General features: G+C 40.6%; 1 protein-coding gene and 1 long non-coding RNA gene across 4 annotated transcripts in view; both read left to right on the plus strand.

The window, feature by feature from the left end:
- The window catches only part of LOC127532592 (myelin-oligodendrocyte glycoprotein-like), a 28931-nt gene extending 23577 nt beyond the window's left edge, over positions 1–5354 (plus strand). The window contains exons 7-12 of one of the 3 annotated variants that reach the window (XM_051944497.1): positions 490–586; positions 885–953; positions 1658–1741; positions 2573–2653; positions 4042–4149; positions 4253–5354. In XM_051944497.1, the coding sequence (XP_051800457.1) occupies positions 490–586; positions 885–953; positions 1658–1741; positions 2573–2653; positions 4042–4149; positions 4253–4390 (577 nt within the window). In that variant the 3' untranslated portion in view covers positions 4391–5354. The other 2 variants (XM_051944496.1, XM_051944499.1) reach the window with 2 other exon arrangements.
- Positions 5355–11031: 5677 nt separating this feature from the next.
- Positions 11032–22343, plus strand: LOC127532593 (uncharacterized). The gene is made up of 4 exons (XR_007940098.1): positions 11032–11088; positions 12009–12159; positions 21722–21815; positions 22005–22343. It is a non-coding gene; the product is annotated as an uncharacterized LOC127532593 (long non-coding RNA).
- The last annotated feature ends 2278 nt before the right edge of the window (positions 22344–24621 follow it).

Below are 24621 nucleotides of genomic sequence, written 5' to 3' on the forward strand. Positions count from 1 at the left end.
TGACACTTTGGTTTCACTTTCATTCACTGCTTGGTTACATTTCTGCAACCAGAACTCTGCAGTTAGAAAAACACCATGATTTGGGTTCAAATATGAACCTTTCAGAACATGTTTGAAGACTTTCCTCCATTTTCTCTGTTACCAGGTTGACAAGAAATAAAAGAAAAGATGTTGATTAGAAACATATTAGTGAGAATCAAACATGTAGTTTAGTTAAATATGAACATGATTGTTGAGAGACAGAGTTACCTGAATTAAAATAAGGTGATAAAGTGAATGTTCCAAGCAGCTGGTTCAGAGGAGAACTTACTCACCATCTAAAGCTACAGAAACAGAGATTTAAGCAGAACTCAGCTTTGTTACATGAACATGTTTTTAATGAGTCTCCAACCAATCAGAAGTCACACATTAATGTCATGTACAGATGAGTTCAGATTAATATACTGTTCTGTCTCTCTCTTGTCTCCAGGTCCAGGACGAAAATGACACGTTTCTGGACACCAAAAGAAGTTTGATAGATGAGAAGCTGACGTCTATGGAGACTGAGAGAAAACTGAAGAATAAGATCCAGAACAAGATCCAGGAGGTTCATGTTTTTTCTCAAATCATTGATCTGCTCTCATCTCTCTTCTCTTTTCATATAATACTGGTCTGTTGTTGAGACCAAAACAACTTCAAATATCCAGAAGAACAAGACAACAAACAGCTGTTTTCAGATTCAGTTCCACTGTGATCTCTAATCCTGATTTTATTTTCATGTTTGGTGAAAAAATTAAACTAGTTCTCAGACAAAATGGAACAAGTTCTAAACCAGTTCCTTCTAAGGTGAATATTCTTCTTTAAAATCAGAAACTAAATCAGAGCATGTGTTTCTTTATTTGCAGCTGGATGAAATGAACTTTGATACCAACTCTGACCCTACTGGGAGTGATGAGAAGAATCAACTGGAAGAGGTGAATGTCACCATCAAAACCTTTTTCAATCAATGACTGATATGTCTACTGAACTCACTGTGATGTAAAGTTCTAGCAGGAAAGTTAACTAGTTCACTGTTTATCAGATTAATGAAACGTCGTTAACTTTCTACAGAATCAGATCAAAATGTTAAATTCATAGAAACTATTAACAGTGAAAGTGACTGGTGTCTATGAACTGAGTTACATTTGAGCATAAATCTAAATGATCTGAACACAGAATAAACTTCAACAGTCCAGTTTGGTTCACTGTTACTTTCTGCTATAAACCACTAAAGAAACATTACATTGCATTAAGGTAATGCGTTTTATATGCGTGGTTTTAAATAATGAATGTTTTTTATTGACCAAGGACTACAGATGGAAATTAGCTTGAAGCTAAATCTGGTGCAACCATCTTTTTAATGTAACTGCACGCTGTCCTTTTACAAATAAACTTGAAACTAAACTAAACTAAACTAAACATCAACATCCATCAGTCTGAAAGTCCAATAATGTGACAAACACACAGAAGAAGTCACCATCTAAAGCTACAGAAACAGAGATTTAAGCAGAACTCAGCTATGTTACATGAACATGCTTTTAATGAGTCTCCAACCAATCAGAAGAAGGAATCTTTCCACAAATCATGTCATGTGTATCTGTGCTTCAATACATAAACTGTCTTTTTATTCTGTCTCCAGTTAGAGAAGCTCCAGGATGAGAAGAAGAAGTGGATGAAGACTGTTGTAAACCTGAAGACAGAACTCCAGAACATGAACCAGGAGGTTTATCTGCTGTCATCTCTCTTCTGTCTCTTTTCAGAGGAAACTGATTTGTTGTTGGGAACAAGACAACTTCAGATATCCATAAAAACTCATTTAAACATTTAATAAGTGAGACTGAAGTCAAGTTTGACTGCAGCAAAGTTTAATGTGATCACATTCCTCCTGTGTTAATGTGTTACTGAGCAGCAGGTTTAATGTTCATAGAAATATCAGACTTATTATCAGACTATTAGACATTTAATCTGAACTCAACCTTTTGAATGACCACAAGTTTAGTCACATCTTCCAATGAATTAGAAAGAAGAATTCAGTTAAATCTTGTGAGTTCATTGACTCAATGACATGAACTTGATCGTCCAGTGAGAGAAGATTTGAGAAAGTCTTCATTTTATTGATGAGACTTTTAAGGAAATGTTTCTGTTGTATCAGATCCTTTAGAGGAATCCCACTTTGAGGTCTTCACTTTTCAGTTTAGGTTAACGCTCTGAACCCCAGAAGCTGCTGGTGGGTTTGAAATAAATGTTATTAAAAAGATAATTCATTTTTAGTCAGAAGCTGTAAAAACAAACAGAAAGAACCTTCAAGTTTTCCAGTTTCCAACAGTCCTTGAACTCTTCATGTGTCAAACGATCCAAATCTGAGCTTAAAATCCAGATTTAATCAGAATCACTTCATTCCACATTTCATTTAAAACTTTAAACCATTTGCTCTCACCAGAATATGTTAAAAAATAGAATAAAATAAATCTGGACTGCTTTTCAAAACCATGAAACAATGAGTGACTTCCTGCCTCCACACACCTGAATAACTGACCTGTGTGTTGTTTCTCAGCTGGAGCTGGCAGGACCCATAACTGTAGAAGAAGTCAGTGAATACGGCCGCTACATTCGTCTCAAGAACATTTCCTCTGAGGTAATGTTGTTTACATGTAGATGAACCTTCTGAATACTGTGTAAACATGTACAATAAGTTTTATATCAATATGATGATCAAATATATCCACAGATATTCTAAATGGTCCATTACAGTTTTTCTCAATTGATCAGACACTAACTTCCATTCTCTGCACACATTTCTCATAATCAGGACTCTGCTGTCCAAATGTTGGACACTATTCATGGTTTGCACACAGTTTCCAAAACTCTTGCACTCTTTTTGCAAAAGACTGAACATGTTTTTTCTCATTTGAACACACTTTTTCACTCATAGCACACATTTTTCAAAAAGTAAACACTAGGAAGCAGAATTGGGAACAGAACTGAACTGTTCCAACACTGCTGTCACAATTACAGTTTTCCTCTATTGCTAGGACACATTCCTGGAAAGCTGCTCTCCTTTTCCCTAAACTGTGAACACAAAACCCAGTTTTCAAGCTACATTCACCAAACCTCTGACTCTTCTTGCAAAACCAAACTTTCACCTCAAAACAGTTCAATCTGTGCTCAAAACTGAACTTTGCTGTCAAATCATGCCTCAAGTCAATAAATTAAATACTGAGCAGTCACTAAACACTACATAGAAAAAAGGAAAACACAATGCTCAGGACATGAAGTGGTAGAAATAAATGGTTATTTAGGCTAAATGCATGTTGTAAAACTAAATACCTGGGCATTTGTAACACTTGTACATAGAAAAAAGAATTAGCAAAAAAACATAAATCCTGTGCATTTACATGGAGCACTTGTACATAAAAATAAAGCACAAAACTATACAAATGAAGTGCAAAGAAAAGAAGTGCATTACTCTGCCACAGCATCATTTCTCCGTACTGGGTCAGACCACAGGACTTCATCTACATCACAGGACACATTTTCTCTGACCAGGAAAAACCCCTGGCATGCCGTATCCATGCTGCTCTTCTTAGATTTCTGTCCATTGTAGTGCCTCACAAACCAGTGCTCTGGCTTATATGGACCCTCACATCATTAGCTACAAGTGTGATCAATTCTGAGTTGTTGTGTTCAACCGGTGACGCCTGAGCTTTAACTGTGTTTGACTTTTGCCACCAGTGCTCACCATTATGGAACACAGGTGCATCACAATGACAATGTGTTGACAAGATGTGTCTAAACAGGTGGAAAGGGCTTATGGTTTAGCCAAAAGAGTGACTGATTCAATAAGTGGGTTCAGGCAACTGAGAATTTGGTTCAGACAATAGAGTTTAGTGTTTTAGTAATTGAGAAAAACTGTAACATCAACATGTAAAGAGGTCATCATTTTATTTGTGGACACCATGTATGAAACACACACTGGAGATGATTTAGTTTTTCTACCTTTGGTGTCTAATTTTCCTTCTGCAGGAGATAAAACTGGGAGGCTGGAAGTTAGAACTACAGATTAACAACAGAGAACCAAACATATTGATGTTTGATGAGTCATTAAAACTTCAGGCTGGAAAGATTCTCACTGTGAGTCTGAACTTTTCACTTTCTGTTACATTTTTACTTTTAAAAACTTCTCATTTTTATTCTGTCTGTAAATCTGTGACTGTTTTATTTACTACATTTACAGATACGGGACCCATTATGGTTCTTCAAACATCCTGATGATGTTGATCTGGTGCGGTCAGACATGATGTACTGGAGGCCTGAAGACGAACTGCAGATGAAGCTCATCAGCAACAATGGAGAGATCTTCAGACTGCTGTAATGTGAATAAACATGAGAAACATCTTTTTTATTTCTGCATTCATCAAAGTGAGCCTTTGTTTTTTTTATAAATATCAAATTCAACTCTTTTATCATTTAGATTTTATTTTCTAAAACTTGCTTTCAAATGTCCATTTTGTATTTTTATCTAATTGTTAAGGAATTGTGTGATGTGGAGAGAAGAATCAGGAGACAGACTCAGAGACTCTCTGAGACTCAGATGCTGATGCTGAGAATAAGGTTTACTGATATCAGGAGAAATGATAGAGAGTAACACAGTGATGAGAGCAGCGGCAGCATCACTTCTGAGGAGTCTCTCTGGCCTTGGCTTTATATGGAGTTGGAGGAATGTCAAATGTAGGTTACAGTCCAAGTATAGTGACATCTTTGTTCATTAATGGACAGTAATATAGTCATGTTTTCTTTACAGCAGTTGTCTCTCACTCACATGTCTTCCTTGGCAGGCGTCTGTCTGTCTCATATTAGGAACAGAGAGTTCATAAACATGTTTACAGCCTCAATTTAGGAGAAACAGGGTAAAGAGTGACAGCCTGTAGAGTAGTTTGGGGTGACTTGGTACCTACACTTGATTTAAGGATCTAAGGTGACTGCAGCTGGCAGAAGTAGCGGCAGATGGGATGTCATAAACTAACAGCTGTGAGGAATTTCCTGAGTCATGAGAAAGAGTCATTTTTCCTTCACATTTATTAAATCCATGTTCAGTTCTGTGGAAAACTCATTAGGATTGTTGTTTTATCAAAGTTGTAATGAACAGAAGATACAACAGAGAAGACCAGAAATATGTACAACATTAAAACAATCAGAACAAAACGTCTTCTACAGGTTAAAGTCAGTTTTTAGCTTCACCTCCTTTTGCTCTTCTTCAAACTTCATGTGTCGACTGTCTTCAGGTTTTCTTCAGTAATCTTGTATTTCATTGAATAAATCTTTTTTTTGCCACTTAACAGAGTTTTTCTTCAGACTTGAACTGTTTTTAATTTGTTTCTCTCTCTGCAGTGTCAGCTTGTTGTTCTTCTGCTTCCATCTAAAATTCATGGAAAACTGATCCTAGTTTTAATATCAGTTCACATCTGATCCCATCATTTATTATCAGTTACAGGAAATATTTACAGAAACATGGAGAAAACGGTCCGTGTACGTCGCCGTCATTCTATTTTCGATTTGGGGTCAAAACACCAAAAACGGATAACGGCCGTTTCCCGTTTTTCGTTTTCAAAATAAAAATCAGAAAACGGAAAACCAATCCGTTTTCCGATTTTCTTTTTTCAATAAAAACGGATATCAAAAAACAAATTAGAAGTTAAATTTCATTTTTTGATATCCGTTTTCTAACTACACTTTTGCAAGACAAACATCAGAAATGACGAGTTATGAATGTCCAAAAAATAAACAAAGCAGGTAACAAGGTAGAAAATGCAATAAAAAAATAAAAAAATAAAGAAATACAATAAATAATTGAAATATTATAACTTAAATATCAAAAACACCTGAGAAAATAGAAAAGAGAAAACAATAATCTAAAGCTCTAAATGCAAACTTTTATTACACTGTTGGTGGTACTGATGACATCTTCAGAATTTCTGTCTCCTTGCTTTCTTGGAAGCAAAGTCCTCTATAGTGTCATCATATGACATCTTGCTTCCAACCTGATGGTTGATGCTGATGACTGCCAGACCACTGAGACGCTCTTGTGCCATGGAGGACCTTAGGTAAGTTTTTATCAGTTTGAGCTTGGAAAAACTCCTTTCTGCAGATGCCACTGTCACTGGCAGTGTGCAGGCTATTCTCAGTGCCACCCAAAGGTTGGGATAAAGCCCAGTCAGGCCATTTTGGTGGAGAAAGGTGAGTAATTCAAAGGCTGTCATGCTTGCTTTTGGTAAGTTTGGAAGGCTCTGGATTTCCATGGTCAGGTCTTGCCAGTCAAGGTCAGTATGCTCCCCATCAGTCAGTGTGTTCCCAGGTAGCTCACAGTGCTCTCTGAGAGACTCATCATCCATTTCAGTGAAACTCAGCAGAACCCAGAATTTATCTCTCACATCCTTAAGTGTTGTGAAACGATCTTCCAGTGACTGGATGGCAGTGTCCACAACAACATTAAAGAATGTTACCTCCATTCTCTTTGCTGCATCATTCACAGTCTCATCTGCTGCCTCATAGCTAAATTGCCTTTTTGAGCTTCGAATCCTCTTCTGCACCAGCACTGCCTCCACATTCATCTTCTCACATGATTCTTTTGCCTTTGACAGGGCATCAGAGAATCCAGTGTCCCTGTACTTCAACAGGGATTCTTTTGTCTTGTCAATAAGATTGACAGTGACATCAAGCTGCATGTCTTCAGATTGCAGGAGTTTACTTGCAATGTTAATGTTGGAGAGGATATCAAACCAGACCATTGTACAGATTTGAAATCTGAATGAGCCCACTTCTTCTGCCAGAGACTGGGCCTCAATTCTCCCAACAGCATCATTTGTTTGGTCTCTGAGTTCAGTCAATGCCTCTCTGACCTTGTCAGCTTGGTACCGTAAAGGCTCAATGCTGTTGATTCTGCTTTCCCATCTTGTCTCACTCCATGACTTCAGTGTAATCTGGACATGCTGCTTAAGAATGGCCCACCTCTGAGGAGCAGCAGAGAACAAGTTGTAAAACTTCTGTACAATGCCAAAGAAGCTGATGGCATCTGTTGACTTCTTTGCTGAATCTGCAACCATTGTGTATGTGTTCCACATGGAACATAAAGAGCACGAGCATTTCTTTCCAGAAGCCTGGCTTGCACTCCTTTATTTTTTCCTTTCATGTTGGAGCCGTTATCATATGACTGACTCCTGCAGTCTTGAAAACTGATGCCCAGCTCCTCCAGCTTCTTCAAAATCAGTGATGACAAGCTAAGGCCAGTGGACTCCGGGGCAGGTAGGAAACCCAGAAAGTGCTCTTTAATCTCTGGAGGTGTTGTGGTGGTGACAATTCTGACAACAACTGACATTTGTTCCTGGTGACTGATGTCTGGGGTGCAGTCTAAAATGACTGAAAAATATTTTGACTGCTGTATTTCGGTCACCATAGTACTCAGTATTTTCCCACTAATACAAGCAATGAGTTCATTTTGGATCCCTTTCCCTAAGTAGGTAGTGTGATTTTCTCCAGAGCTGATGCGTCTGACATGGTCATTTAAGACTGGATCATACTTGGCAAGAAGCTCTACCTCTTTCAGAAAATTGCCATTGTTTGGACTGTTGAGGGTATCTATTGATCCTCTCAGAGCAAGATTCCTTTCAGCCAATGACTGAATGATACTGATCAAAAGTTTGAGTACCTCTCTCCATCGATTCTGCTCTGCTTGCAAGAGAGCTATCAGTGTGTGGTCAATTGTTTTTCCTGCTTTCAGTTGACGCTCCAAATCCTTCCAGGCTATCAAATTTTTGATGTGATCAGGGCTGATTTCGTGAGATTTTAAAATTGCACTGATATTGACCCAGTCATTCTGACCCTCTGTGGCAAGCTTCGATGACTTTTTTGAATATAACTTGCAGCAAAAGCAGTAAACTGCATCACTGTGCTTTGAATATGTCAACCAGTCACGTGCAACTTTCTCACCATTGGCAAGCTTTCTGAACATGTGATGGTAGTGAAAGCTTCTGTTTGATGAGGATTTTGGGAATTCAAAGTCTCTATCCACCTCTGCAGGACCTCTGATAACAAAGTCGCACCTTAGTTTGTCAGATAGACTTGTTGGCCACTGAGCGGGATCAATCGGTGGTGCTGCTGGAACAGGGTTGGCAGTAATAGTGGTGGGTTGGCTTGGATCAGCAGTTGAAGTTTGAGCTGTGTGGTAAAATCAGTTGAAAAATGTTCAACTACAAAATAAAAGATTTTACAACAGAGATAAACACATTGTGGCAGCAAACAAAACTTACCAACTGTATCACTGGAACCAGCCACAGGTAGGGATGAAGATGACGTTTGACACGCTGATGATGGGCCTGAAATGAAATAAAAACATCAACATCATTGTGGTTAGTTCTTTTCTTAGTTTTTAAATGTGTTAGAATGAACTTAATCAGTATACCAACATTGTACATAAGGTCTAATACATATTGTTTATTTAGAATTTGCAATGTATAGTTAACTTACCAGCAACATCATCCGTTGTTGTATGCTGCTGCAGACTAGTCTCTACTGAAGCAGCAGTAGTCGCCTTCAGCTGCTGTGATTAAAATAAAGTCATAAATATAGTATGCATTATGTGCAGACTAGATAAAACAATATTAAAAAACACAAGTTCATATTTGAATACAAGAAAAAAACACAGTAAAGTTTCACTGCAATACTTTACAGTGGCAAGAGGAAAACTAGTTATGTTCAGGTTGCACTCAAAACTACTGAAAAAAAGGCAATGGAATATTTTTACTTACCAGTGACATCATCTCTTGTGTCAGCCTTCTTTGACGACTATCCAAGGGCACCACCGAAATACCTGAGCAATGATCCCTCTGAGAAAGAGAATATTTTGTTTTTACAGTTTGTGTGAGCAGAAAATAATGTTAAGGGTAAATCAAAGTAGTCTAAATACAATCACAATAAAAATGGTACGAAAATCTGAACCATAAATTAATTTTGCATTCATAGATATATTATTGATATTTTACTAAGTATTTTCGTTAGGTCTTACTTATAATAATAATAAATAATAAACTTTATTTATATAGCACCTTTAAAAACATTAGTTTACAAAGTGCTTTGACAGCAGACAGGAACAGAACAAAGCAAAGCACAAGAAATCAAAGAACATTTAAGACAAACAAAATGGCAGAATGAAATTGAGAAGGCTCCAACACATAAATAAGTCCAGGCCCAGTCACTAAACACAGACATATGCCATATGAGCCCAGGCAATACAGGAACACTGCTACATAAAATGAGACCATGAGGACCAAATACAGTAATAAATAAGTAAATAAATAAATAAAAAGTTAAAAAGAAAACAAAAACAAAGCAATATAAAAGACAATATAATATATATATATATATATATATATATATATATATATATATATATATATATATATATTAGGAAGATAAAATAGAAGACTAAAAAGACTAAAAAGATGACATCACATAAAAGCAGTTCTGTAAAAGTATGTTTTTAAAAGTGACTTAAAAGAAGCAGCAGACTCCGTACGCCTTATCTCCCCTGGCAGGTCACTCCAAAGTCGAGGAGCTCGGATGGCATGTATAGCGCCACTTCTAAAACTGCATTGATCGTCCAAAAACTCATTAGTTTCACCAATATTTCATCATGGTCTCCTGAAGCACTGTTTGGATCAGGAAAGCCTTCTGGGTGAGTATATCGTTCTACTTCATCCGATAAACAATGTGAAAGCTGCAGGAACCGAGCTTAATCTTAATGTATAATACAAGAAAACACATCAATATAGAAGCTGTCTGTACCTAGAAATTGACTGCGCCGCTAGCTAAACAGCGCTAGCATTAGCAACAACGATTTGGTCACCGTCAGCTGAGCTGAATATATCAAGGACAACAAGTGCATTTAAAAATGAGACTCACAATCATAGTATCCACAAAACAATCACCTGATGTTTTCAAAAATGACCTTGCGTATCTCTCTTTTGTTCGTCCTCCTTCTTTTTCCTTTTTTCTGCACCTGAAGGATAAACGCGCTTCATCTTGTTTTTTTTCTGTTCTTCTTCTAAACATCCTCCTTGATGCCAGTTTTTGATCAACCAACCAAATATTTTGACACGTCTGGGTCTGCGGCTGCCGGCCAATCAGCGACACTGAACTTACAACGCGTGTTGGGTGGTTGCCAGGTTAGTCCGAAGCAAGTAATGTTAGATGGCAGTCTGTGGGTCAGACCATCAGACACAGTCAATTCGGGGGCCCCCTAGTGGCGGCGGGGCCCTAAGCAGCCGCTTAATTCGCGTATAGGGAGAGCCGGCCCTGCATGGGCTGAAAACTTAAACTGAAACTAACAGCTAAACTCACAGCTGGATATTCCAACGGCGGGGCGCGGACGGGCCCAATGGTGGTGCACTATGGGGGTATTATTGTCGCAAAACTATTTTTCAATGCGAATCGAGAGTTGTCTGTCTGTATTTCAATTCATGTGTCTGAAGTGAGATTTGTCAATGTGTAAAAGAATTTGTCTGTGAACTGAGATTTGGCAATGCGAACCGGAATCTTCAAAAGTCGTCTGAAAATTTGTCCGTCTGTAAATAGGTTTTCAAATGTGTAAAAAAATCTGCCAATCTGTATTAAAATTTGTACAAGTAATAAGATTTGTCCATGCGTACAAAGAGTTGTCAATGCGTACAAAGACATTCGTAGTTGAAAAATTTACGTATCCCACTACACATCAGCAGAAAATACAGACAACTCACCAGTTACGAGTCGTTTGGTTTCACAATTGGCTGTTTTATTACATGTGACTTTTGATACACTTCTGCCGTGAGTAAGACTCTGATCTGAAAAACATCTGGGTTTTAGCTCCCTGAGCTCAGGCTCACAGGCTCGTCCATGCTGGCTGCCTTCCGCTCTGCTGCCCTGTACCTCGGCAATTCCCGCCGTCTGCAAGCCATCAGGCGGCGCTATGCCCCAGAGTCTTTGAGGGATCGCGACATTGTGGGGCAGGGTGTGGACAAGATGGAGCCCCGATCGCACACAGTGAGTACATGTTAATGTTTTTGCAGTTTGTATATTTAGGCAGGCTATTGCTGAGCCTTCTAAAAATATAATATTGCAGGTCCATGTGAACAACTTACATATGCTGAGTTTATAGGTCGCTGAGCAAACTCTTTCATGAAGACACCCTGCCAGACAACTCTCGATTTGCATTAACAAATAGTTTTGCTACAATAATACCCCCATACAACTGAGCCCAATCGGCCAGAGCTGAGCGCAGCACAGAGAAGGGAGGGACCATGACACAGATGAGTTCATGTCACAAAAACACATTTGCAGCTTGTTTAGAACCGCCGACTTTTACAGCAAACTGCAGCGACTCCATGAATCTGAAAGATGCTGCAGAAAAACAATTCAGATAAAAGTGGAATATTTACATTCAAAGAGTCACAAAAAGGTTTATCTACATGAAAGCAGAGAAACATGACAACTTTTTAACACCTTCTGTATCATTCAGATTCAGATTCACATTCAGAAAACTTTATTTGTCCCCAGGGGTCAATTAAAAAGGCAAGTAGAGCAGGCGGTGCAACACTGACAATATTTAGCTTAAATATGGAAATAGAAACACTCACACAATGGAAAGTCAGTTTTTTCTGTGTTTCCTTTTTTAAACCTCCAGAAAATGATCACAATAAAATAGTTTATATGGGAGATACTTAGTCAGCAGAACTTTCCTCATAGAACTGAACACAGTCACCAGAAAATATTAGCAAAAATGTTATCAACATCTTGCCGTACCAGTTTAATCGTCCTCACTTATCATTTCAACCCGTGGCTCATTTTGGAGAAATAATTTCCAATTTTAGCACATTTGTCTGCGTCTGTTTCCAGAGCTTTCCTCTTTTAATTCTTGCTCTTTCTGTTCTCCATCCTTCAAACACCACTGACTGTGAGCACAGACGTGTTACGTCAGTTTGCATCTGCAAAAAAAGAAGAAGAAGAAGAAAAGAGCTGACAGTGGAGGTGGAGGCTGCCCAAGGACAGTGGTAGCAGCAGAATATCAACCCAGAGCCATTAGCCTCTCCGGGCCTGGTCACAGTTATGACTCAGGTAGGTCTGCTCCATTTGACTTTAAATTATATCCTGCTGCAAAGTTGTTTTTTTTAGCTTCAATCAAAGGGAAATTATCACTTTCTTGGATCTACAAGTTGTTGAACAGTGTTTTAGAAAGTCTACAGAATGACAAAGAAAAGTTTTTGGAGCTGATATGTGAAGTTTCACTGTTGTCAACTAAATATTCACTGTTTAACTGTTAAACTGTGGTGGTTCTACACGGGGGCCAACATGGACCAGTGTCTCTGTCCAAACGTCGCTGACTGATCCATAAACGGATCACTTTATAACGGTAATCAACGCTAGATCTGAAACCGAAAGTAAAGAGGCTGTGCGCAGATAGAAATTAGATCCAAACCAGACTGTAGCTGTGTGTCGGTCCTTCTGCCTCCTGGACATCTGGTTCTGGTTTCATACAGATTTTAGACAAAGGAGGAGCTGGTTTTTAAACACGCACAAGTTAGCAGAATGATTTCACCTCATAAAGTGATTTGTTGCAACACAACAAATCACTTTAGTTCCCCCTCCAACAATGAATCATGTTTGTAAATGTCTGGTCTGATGTTAAGTAAAGTACTGAACGGCATCCATCAGCTTTGTGATGTAGAAAGTTTGTTTATTGGGTCATGACAACTTATATTACTGTGTCCAAAAAATGCTGCTTTCTTCTGTAAATTATTGTTGTGTGCCATTGATGCATGAATCTTGTGTTTCAAAAATCAACAAATGCATATTCTGCATTTTTTAATTTGCTTTTTTCTTATTTTAAAGAACAGTCACAACATAAACACTTACAAATCACAATAAATACCAGAAAATCCCCCCTAAAATAAGACATTACCACCAAGCGCTGCAGTATGTTTCACATAGTAATTAAATAAACATAGAAAACCACCTCTCATCTATCCGTCTGACAGAAATCTAAAAGTAAATTAAAGCTGCAAGCAGCGTTGGACGGTACCTCGCATCCTTGCTGGTCGGCAAATCCACACACGTCCACCAGGGGGTGCTGCGACTGAGAGTGTATGTCAACCTGTTTACACACGTGGACAAAATTGTTGGTACCCCTCAGTTAAAGAAGGAAAAACCCACAATTCTCACTGAAATCACTTGAAACTCACAAAAGTAACAATAAATAAAAATTTATTGAAAATTAAATAATCAAAAACAGCCATTACTTTTGAATTGTTGATTAACATAATTATTTAAAAAAACAAACTAATGAAACAGGCCTGGACAAAAATGATGGTACCTCTATAAAAGATTGAAAACTATTTGACCAGAGTGATATGATTAACTCAGGTGTGTCATTTAATTGACATCACAGGTGTTTCCAAACTCATAATCAGTCAGTCTGCCTATTTAAAGGGAGACAAGTAGTCACCCTGCTGTTTGGTGAAAAGGTGTGTACCACACTGAACATGGACAACAGAAAGCGAAGGAGAGAATTGTCCCAGGACATCCGAAAAAAAATGATAGACAAACATCTTAAAGGTAAAGGCTATAAGACCATCTCTAAACAGCTTGAAGTTCCTGTGACAACAGTGGCTCATATTATTCAGAAGTTCAAGACCCACGGGACAGTAGCCAACCTCCCTGGACGTGGCCGCAAGAGGAAAATTGATGACAAATTGAAGAGACGGAGCGTTCGAATTGTATCCAAAGAGCCCAGAGCAACCTCCAAAGAAATTAAAGGTGAACTCCAAGGCCAAGGTACATCAGTGTCAGATCGCACCATTCGTCGTTGTTTGAGCCAAAGTGGACTTCATGGGAGACGACCAAGGAGGACACCACTGCTGAAAAAAAGTCATAAAAAAGCGAGAGTGGAATTTGCAAAAATGCATGTTGACAAGCCACAAAGCTTCTGGGAGAATGTCCTTTGGACAGATGAGACCAAACTGGAGCTTTTTGGTAAGGCACATCAACTCTATGTTCATAGACTGAAAAACCAAGCATACGAAGAAAAGAACACTGTCCCTACGGTGAAACATGGAGGAGGCTCAGTAATGTTTTGGGGCTGCTTTGCTGCATCTGGCACAGGGTGTCTTGAAAGTGTGCAAGGTACGATGAAATCTGAAGACTATCAAGGCATTCTGGAGAGAAATGTGCTGCCTAGTGTCAGAAAGCTTGGTCTCAGTCGCAGGTCATGGGTCTTCCAACAGGACAACGATCCAAAACACACAGCCAAAAACACCCAAGAATGGCTGAGAGAAAAGCGTTGGACTATTCTAAAGTGGCCTTCTATGAGCCCAGATCTGAATCCCATTGAACATATGTGGAAGGAGCTGAAACATGCCATTTGGAGAAGACACCCATCAAACCTGAGACAACTGGAGCTGTTTGCTCATGAGGAGTGGGCCAAAATACCTGTTGACAGCTGCAGAACGCTCATTGACAAATACAGAAATCGTTTAATTGCAGTGATTGCCTCAAAAGGTTGTGCAACAAAATATTAAGTTATGGGTACCATCATTTTTGTCCAGCCCTATTTCATTAGTTTGTTTTTTTAAATAATTATGTTAATCAACAATTCAAAAGTGATGGCTGATTTTGATTATTTAATTTTCAATAAATTTTTATTTATTGTTACTTTTGTGAGTTTCAAGTGATTTCAGTGAGAATTGTGGGTTTTTCCTTCTTTAACTGAGGGGTACCAACAATTTTGTCCACGTGTGTATGTCAACAGGACCGGACTCTAATAAACATTAGCCTTTAAGAGGAAACAAAGGTGAAGTTAAAGCTTTTGTAGGAAAGTGTGCAACAGTTGCCAGACTCTCCAAAAATCTTCAGACGTGTGATTCAGATCATCAGTCAGTTTTTCCAGACGGAGAAAAGCTGAAATCTGTGATAACCAGATATCAACTGTAGGGAGCTGGGGAGCAGACCACCACAATAATATGCATTTTTTTAGCAAGGTATAAAAGAACTCTTAACAAGGACCTAATCAAAAGATTGCCCCATAGCTGGTTTAACAAATAAAATAAGACAGACAATGTAAAATGTTTGCCGGTGACTTCCTGGATGACAGAGTGTGCATCTTTCCAAAATGATTGAATACAATCACATGACCAAAACAAATGAATAAATGTCCCCTTATAGACTTGACATTTGTAACAAAGGTTAGAGTCGCTGGGGAACCGTACACCCACCCCCACGTGGGGTGAGTTTTTGTGACTGGCTGAAAGGAGGGAGACATCTGATTGGCTACAGAAACTTCCGTGTTGAAAAAAATACATTTGTGGATCAGACGACGGCAGAGGAGTCTCAAAAAAGATTCACACACAAAAGCAGTTTGTGAATGCAGAAATACATTTGTGAACTTTCTTAATTTATTTGTGGATTGCAGTTTACATTTGTGAACCCCAGTTTACATTTGTGAATACTAGTTTACATTTGTGAATACTAGTTTACATTTGTGAATCCCAGTTTACATTTGTGAATACTAGTTTACATTTGTGAATTCTTCTGTGTGCATTTGTGAATTATGAGACTGTTCTAACTCACTCCATATACTTTTCAGATGTGTCAAATTCTGACAAAATTTGTTGTCTCGCAAGAAGGATTAAAAAAAGTGACGAATTTGAGGATATTTGTAAAAATCCTTAGAGAGAATGTCAAACTCGGTCTCAGTTTGTTCAAATGACTAGTTGGAGGTGAGCAGTCCTGTAAAATCTAAAATGCCCTTAGGAATCCACTCCCTCAAACCAATACTCCTAACCCGGGGTGGAAAGTCAGGATTCAATGCCAAAGGGGACTGAGTAGAGACAACAAAGGGGATATTTAAGTGTTGTCTCACATCCCTCCTGTTATAATGATTTCAGGACCTTATCACTATCCTATGTTGGGATGGTTGGTGTGCTGTCCCACTGCAATGTGTTCGATCAGAAACACGAGGAGATGCCACTGTAGTTTGACGTCTTTATTGAGCACTGCCTCACATGTAACACATTCAGTTGCAGTTGTATGTGTGTGTGGTTCTACAAAAGAACAACCAAATTCTTAACAAAATAATCTGACTTAACATGTAACATCAGTAACATGAATGAAATAACAGTTACTCTGTAGTCTAGTTCAATAGTCTAAATAAATGCCCACATTAACAAAGTTACAACCCATAATGAATTCTAACATCCAAACTCTAGCACAAAAATACAGTTCTACACAAACAGTTATAGTTGACAATTTGTGTGTTTCAAAAATGCACATGACTCCAACTATGCATATTCTGTGCAGCTCTGTATCTCTCACAGCTTCGGTCTCCTCTCCACCACAGTCTATTACATTGACAGTAGCCGTAACATCCTATTGGCTGCTGGCTGAGGTGTCATGAGGGGTGAGCATGTCACTCACATGAGAGAGATGGGACAACCTGGCTCACAAGAACGCTGCAGTAAATTCTTTTTACACCTTCACACTAGTAGAGTATTGTAAATAATGATATTTTTGGCAAGGAACAGCACTTTTTCAAAATTGCAAATAAATGGGAGAGATACCAGCTTAATAGGGTTAACATGTTAGGGACTCAAGACTGATCCATAATGCATCTGGTTTATTCATGAACCAGTTAGTCATCATTTTTAATTGGGCTGACCAGTAGTAGAATTGGAAATTAGGGAAAGAGAGACTAGTTCCTTTGGTTTAGTGAGTTTTGAAAGTCTAACCCTCTGTTGTTTATTATTCCAGATATACTGGGAGATGCTCGTGTTCAGAGATTTAAAGAATACAGAGAACAAGTAGCACTGAAGATTTTGAAATAAATCATTTGAGGAAGAACATTCATTTTTATAACATTGACTCTCCCAAAGAGGGAAGTAGGTAAAGATGACCACTTCTTTAAATCGCCCTTGATTTTCTGAGTTAAAGGGAAGTAATTATTCACGAATAGGTCAGTTAAATCAGAGGTGAGAAAAATACAGCCCCTGGGAAAACCTTCGGATAACAAGATGTTTGTACTGAGATTTTCTACTGGGTCTGAATAAAGAGTTTTGATTATCTTAATGAAAGGTAGGAAGTGATGTTAGATTCCACCTTTTGTGTGCTGTAGAGGGAAGCATAAAAATCTTTAAATGTTCTGTTAATAGTAAGAGGTTCACATGAAGCATCACTGTCTGACGTCCTTATCCTGTTAATTAAGCGGACAAGAATTTGTTTTTTTAAATGATAAGAGAGTAATTGATCAGGTTTATGATCTGGCTATAGGAACTGGAAAAAAAGCCATTGAGACAGAAGGGAGGTTTTCAGGACATGCAAAGTCTGAGCAGCACAAGTGGAGGGACTATCAGAGCTGTTAAAACTGATGCAACACTGTCACATGTCCTTACCAAAGACCACAGGAAACAAGGACAAGAAAATCAGGAAGTGCTGTTACTGACAGTGACTCAAAACATAACACAGAGATTTTAAATGACAGGAAACTAAACCACTTTTATTACATGTGACTGATCTGGAATAGAATAGAATAGAATAGAATAGCTTTATGTCATTGTACACAAAAATCTTACAACAAAATGAGTGGGAGCTTCTCCCCATAGTGATCTTAAAAAATACAAATATGCAATATGCATGGCATAATAAAAGTAACAAATAGAAAAAACAATAAAGGTCTGCATGAACACGCTCATGTTGCACTGTCCCATGTTTGACCAGAAGAAAGTAGTCCAGAAGTATCCGTGGGGGTCACTCCTGTAGGATCTCCTCTCAACTTCCTGAAGTCCATCAGCATCTCTTTAGTTTTGTTGTTGTTCAATATAAGGTTTTTGTGTGAGCACCATGCCAGGAGCCTCTGATGAGACCCACCACTATTGTGCTGACTGTAAATGTGACGATGATGTTTGGGTGGTGGGAGGGGATGCAGTCATATGTGTACAAATCATACAGGAAGGAGCTCAGTGTGGCACTATGTGATAAGTTATGCTTTAAAATAGTTGCCTTCGATTTAATTTTATCTCAGGTTGAAAACTACAAGATTAACTACTGTTTCAGTATATATTTTCTGTACCGCCCGGCAGTGTTTACATTTTTAGTTCCTAGTCGGACCAGTTTAAGGGACGGATCAGTTCGAGCAACAGCAGGGAAATCATAAACGAGTCTTCTTCATAACGGAGTTTGGTCAAATCTTTGTCTTCTTACAGACTTAAATGGAGGAAAACGTAAGGAAATAAAACTGAGGAAGAAAAGTGAACAAAAGACAAAACATCAATCGTCAACAAGACTTCTGGAGTTTCCCTTCTTTACGCTGTTAACTATATGTCTGGCTGTACAAAGTTGACGTCGTACTACGAGGGCAGAATAGTAAGAAGACAGTAATACACCAACTTCCACACAAAGTAGTTCAACTCTCACATCGATTTCATCGTTGCTTCTTCATTGTCATCAAATACCAAGATGGATAAATGGTGTAACACAGAAGAAACACATCAGTCTTTGGGGACGAGATCCATCATCCAATCAAGTAGCAAATCATCATCTACAAGCTCTGCAGCACTCAAAGCCCGTGCAAGAGCCGAGGCTGCTCGCATGCAGGCTTCATTCGCTAAGAAAGAGGCAGAAATGATGGTTGAAGAAGCCACATTAAAGGCAAAAATGCACATTCTAAAGAAAGAAAAGGATGCAGCTACGGCCACCGCAGAAGAGGCAGTGTTTGTGGCTGCCGTGGAAAATGCTGAGATAAGCTCTCACCAAGACATCGACTTACCATTCTCACCATCCAATGCTGCACAGCGGACGAGTGAGTACGTCTTGCAACACAACTGTGGTGCATCGGAACACGTATCTATGTATACATGCTCACAACGTGCAGCGGACAAAGTTGGACAAGAAATGACAAACCTCAGAATCGATAATGAAGATACTTACCTGCAAGCAGCTCCGAGAGATGTGAACTCCCAACGGTCAGGGAACACAACACAGCGTACTCCTGGAATCATTCCTCCTGAGCCAACACAGAGAAAGAGAGATTTAGATCCACAAGCAAATTCATCTTACCTGCGACAGCCTGCACAGCAGAGGTGGGATCCTGTTGACTCTAAAGCGGACAGCAGCCACACCAGATGTTACAAGGTACCTAATGCGAAGAGAAGTGGTCACATCTGGGTTAGTGGAGTTTGATGACCATGCAGAGAATTATTGGGTGTGGAAAACCTCCTTTCAAAGCGTTATAGATTAACTCGCCTTAGCTCCAAGAGAAGAGTTAGACGTCTTGATTAAATGGCTCAGGCCAGCGTCTAAAGAACAAGCAAAAAGAATCCGAGTCATACACAGCCACAACTCAGCTGAAGGACTAAACATGGTTTGGCAAAGGCTAGAGGAGACCTATGGAACCTCAGAGGCAGTTGAACATTCATTCCTGAAAAGGATTGAGGATTTCCCCAGAATCTCAAACAGGGACAATGTGAAATTGAGAGAGCTTGGAGAAACGAAGCCCAACGGATCATAGAGGCTCTGTACCATTGAGAGGAGGCCTCTTTTCGTGAATGGACGGCGGCGGCGAACACACTCTGAGGGCCGCCTGGGACGGCGGCGGCGAACACACTCTGAGGGCCGCCTGGGACGGCGGCGGCGAACACACTCTGAGGGCCGCCTGGGACGGCGGCGGCGAACACACTCTGAGGGCCGCCTGGGACGGCGGCGGCGAACACACTCTGAGGGCCGCCTGGGACGGCGGCGGCGAACACACTCTGAGGGCCGCCTGGAGCGACGGCCGCGAACACACTCGGAGGGCCGCCTGGAGCGACGGCCGCGAACACACTCGGAGGGCCGCCTGGAGCGACGGCCGCGAACACACTCGGAGGGCCGCCTGGAGCGACGGCCGCGAACACACTCGGAGGGCCGTCTGGAGCGACGGCCGCGAAGACACTCGGAGGGCCGTCTGGAGCGACAGCTGCGACAGAGGTGGAGTCGACAGCGTCGACCCGCTCGGAGACGGAGGCTGCTGCGGAGGCGGCGTCGACCCGCTCAGGAACCAAGGCTGAGGTGGCGGCGTCGACCCCCTCAGGAACCAAGGCGTAGGCTGAGGTGGCGGCGTCGACCCCCTCAGGAACCAAGGCGTAGGCTGAGGTGGCGGCGTCGACCCCCTCAGGAACCAAGGCGTAGGCTGAGGTGGCGGCGTCGACCCCCTCAGGAACCAAGGCGTAGGCTGAGGTGGCGGCGTCGACCCCCTCAGGAACCAAGGCGTAGGCTGAGGTGGCGGCGTCGACCCCCTCAGGAACCAAGGCGTAGGCGTCAGAGGCGGTGTCGACCCGCTTTGGAACATAGGCGTCCGAGGCTAGTCCCTAGAAGAAATAGTGACTGGAGAGGGCTGTGGATTCCTAGATCGAGAGGGCCGCTTCTCAGAACTGGGCTTGTATGCCAGTCTAGTTCCCTCAAAAGGAGATTTGTCGGTATCTCTGGCAGAGGGTTCAGGGGGGAAGCAATATATAGGATTTGGTGGTGGTGGTGTCTGTGACAGAGTGGTGGCTGATTGAAAACTCATGGTACCGGTCCAAATAGTACTCGGAGGGGTAATTGACTGAATGGTTCCCAGAGCGGATGAGTTATGAGAAGTGTGAGTGGCAGAAATGGGCTTGGTCATGTATTTCAAAGGAGTGTTCATAAATTCCAAAATATGGTCTGGAAGGTGGCTCATTAGCCAGGGCATCCGAGAGGCCACCCGGCGACCCCGAGAAGCAAGATCCTCTTAAAGGCTTTGTCCATAGGCACTTCTCCACTCACTCCATAAATTAAACAAGGTGTCATAATATTCCAAATTCTCTTTGGAAGAAAAAAAACGGCTAGGGATTCAGGGAAAGAAGGTGTGACTGTCTGTCGGCCTGCTGGGTTCAGTTCTGGCCGGTTCATTCTGTCACGCAACGGGGCCGGTGAACCCAAGCAGCAGGCAGACAGACAGATAGAGGAGTAAAATAAGGTTTATTAAAGAAAATGACAAAACACAACTATAGTGACAGGAACTAAGGCAGCGAGAAAAAAAACAAATAAACTAGGGCTGTGATCCTTCAGGACAAAAATATAACAAGGCTGAGGAGAAGTACTTACGAACAGAGAAACTCAAACAAAGGGGCAAACATAAATTGAGGTAATCCAAGGGTAGAGTCCAGGGGGGAAAATCCAAGAAGGGAAAAGGCAGAAAGGGTCCAAAAACATGTGTAGTCCAGGAGGGGAACAGAGGCAATGGCGGTGTGTCATGGCAAACAATGAACCGGCAAAGACTGAAGGAAAATGGCAGAGCTTAAATAACAAGGGAAGGGACCAGGTGAATTGGATTGGGCTGATTGCCACAGCTGAGAGTGATGAAGTAATCAAGTGACAGAGCCAAGGGACAAGCGACAGGGAGAGAGACAGAAGAGGAAGACGACAGACAGAGGGAGACAAACACACAAACCAAAACACACACAGACGGTCAAAATTTGAGAAAAGGGAGGAAAGGTGGAAAACAAAGGCAAAAGCCAGACCATAACCATGACAATCTAGAATCTGATTGGTGGATGACTTATGTTGCTCAGATGTACAATGATATTTCCAATCAGTAAGTTCCACAATACATTTAACATGTGATTTATTTCAGTTTTCAGAACTTCATGATGCTTCGTCTAAACCATGGACTCAGCTCAGTTCCTTCACAGCTTTAGTTTTCCTTCTTCTAACACAAAACTGTTCAGGTAACTGACACACACCATCAAAATGTACATTTAAATACAAAGATGATTAAATATGGAAGCTGCTCAGTGACATCTTGTAGAAGAACATTCTAAAATATGTTTCCTCAACAAAAAGTCAACTAGTAGTCATTTGTTTCCTCACATGCTTCCCTTTAAAAGCTGTAAAAATCCCAACCTGCTTTTCTCCAGGTCTTTCCCAGGTGGTCGGTCCGTCTCAGCCGGTCCTGGCAATGGTTGGTGATGATGTTCTTTTGTCTTGTCGGCTGGAACCTGCTATTGATGCTTCAGGCATGTCTGTGGTGTGGTCCAGAGAAGACCTAGACCCTCGATATGTCTACGTGTGGCGGGCTGGAGAGGAACTGGAAAGTTCAAAACATCCTGCTTATAAAGGAAGAACGTCATTGTTATTTAGTAAACTAGAGTTTGGAGACGTTTCACTGAAACTCTCCAAAGTGAAACCGTCTGATGAGGGAAAATACAGATGCTTCATTCCTACTCTGGGTCGAGGAGCTACTGTTGAACTGGTTGTTGGTAAGTTAATACTGAAAGTTCAAGACTCAGATATTTGGGGTTTGTCAGGTTTTCTAAACATATTTCTGTGTATGATCAGGGGCCTATTTCACGAAGCAGGTTTTACAAACTCCGAGTTTCTTCCGCAACTCTGAGTTGATCTACTCTGAGATAGAAAACTCTGAGTTTTCGGTTTCACAACGGCTGATATGAGTTGGGTTAATTAACTCGGAGTAGTTTGACCCGGAGTTACGCGCGTGCACTGCAAGTCTGAAAAGACAGCATCAATGGAACCCCGATTCGACGAGTCACCATGGAAACGGGGAAGCGAAAGGCTGCGTTTTTGAACTGGAAGTTTTTAACGCGCTCATATGGCGAGTTTGATCACGTTTTTAGAAAGAAGTGCAACACCGCTGCTGCTGCAAAAGAGAGAGAGAGACGGCGTGGAGAACACTGCTGCCCGGATCAATGCGTAAGTTTAAATGTATTCCTTTGTAATCGTAATAATATTAGAGGGAATATCTGTCTGAATGGCAGCCTAGTAAGTTATTTCATTTAGGTGAAATCCCGACGGGGCAGCAGCTTAAGATGAAATATAAAAACATTGTTCAAACAGGTCAGACCTCGGCATTATTTCATGGAGGTACTTCATGTTGATCATGTTTTACATTGTAAAGTAGCCTAAATATTAAGTGACTGTTTGACTGTGCAGTTGTTTTATCCACACATAGCCTAAATGTCTGCATCCATATCATGTCCTGTTAAATAATTAAGCCTATTTAAACTAACACAGACTTCTGCTCAGCCAACAGAAAGAAAGCAGATGCCTGTAAAACAGTGGTATAAAAGGTCATGGATGCACATATATATATATATATATATATATATATATATATATATATATATATATATATATACACACACACACACATCTTGTAATTGTAAGTAGTCAACACTCCAAAGATTTATCCAAATGGTAGTTTAAGTTTACTGAAACATGTCACTGATCAAGGATGAAACTGTGTCTGCTGCCTTTACAGAGGGGGATCCAGAAAGGCATAAAGAGGTATGTTACTGATAGTTCTCTTCTCATTCAGATTTTGGGTGGAATATAGAGTGTGACATTTAGCCTACACATTCTCATCCTTTTTAACAGAGCATGGCTGGACAGCAGCAGGATGGTTCCTCAGCTTCCACTGCAGTGAGATGGATGTTCAGGAAACACCAGAGCTTCAGTCTGTGGAATTCATGTGTAACTGTATAATTTAATGTCCTCTATGCATTCCCAGTTATCAATAAAACAGATTTACAAACTGCATTTGCTGAGAAAAATACAAAAAAACAGATTAGGAGGGCAGATCTGGAAATTGAAATACTGGAGCACAAGTTAGAGGTGGTGATGGTCACAGGTGAATTATGTTAACTACTGGAACATTAACTGAACTATCTTTTATTTGTAGGGAATAAAGAAGACCAAATGAAATGTGTATCATGTCTTTATTTGCTGTGGTGGTGATGATGATGACTTAAACTCTAAAGTGATTATTGCATACGGTGTCTCTGACTGCTCTGCTGTCCTGGATAGCTGCAGGTGGATGGGCTCATCATCTGGGTCTTCAGTTTGTAGGGCAGGGTGTTGCTCTCCTCTAATAGTGGTAATATTATGAAGAACAACACATGCCACAGTAATATCACAGGCCCTCTCAGGGGTCACCCTGAGGAGACGTAGGCTCTGGAAACGGGCTTTCAGCAGGACTATGATCATCTCCACCCGGGCTCTGGTCCTGCAGTGAGTCCGGTTGAAGTTCTGTTGGGGCCCTGGTTCAGGGTCAGGGTATGAGGTCATCAGCCTGGGTTGGCATGGTAACCCCTGTCACCCAGCAGAAGGCCATCAAACTCTCCTGTAATGTATAGTGGATACATCAGAGCATATTAAAGGAGGGAGACAAGAGAATTCTATCGTGAAAATCTTTATGCTGCTGACCACGCTGCAGTCTGTTGCTCAGGTTAGACTCTCCATAAATCCTGGAGTCATGAACAGACCCAGACCACGTGGCCTCCACATTAGAAATGATGTATGCAGCATCACATATGATCTGGACAGTGCAGAGAATGACAGATGTTGAACTATGATGCAGTCTTTAACATTTAGAAACAGTAGTCAGTCTACCTGTAACCTACCTGCACATTTATGCTGTGAATGGACTTCCTGTTCATGATGTGAGGGAGCTGTGATGGGGATGTGTGTGCATCTATGCAGCCAATCACACTGGGAAATCCTAAAAGAAATTAAAAT

This window comes from Acanthochromis polyacanthus, chromosome 24, assembly GCF_021347895.1.
Source record: "Acanthochromis polyacanthus isolate Apoly-LR-REF ecotype Palm Island chromosome 24, KAUST_Apoly_ChrSc, whole genome shotgun sequence".
Classification (NCBI taxonomy): domain Eukaryota; kingdom Metazoa; phylum Chordata; class Actinopteri; family Pomacentridae; genus Acanthochromis; species Acanthochromis polyacanthus.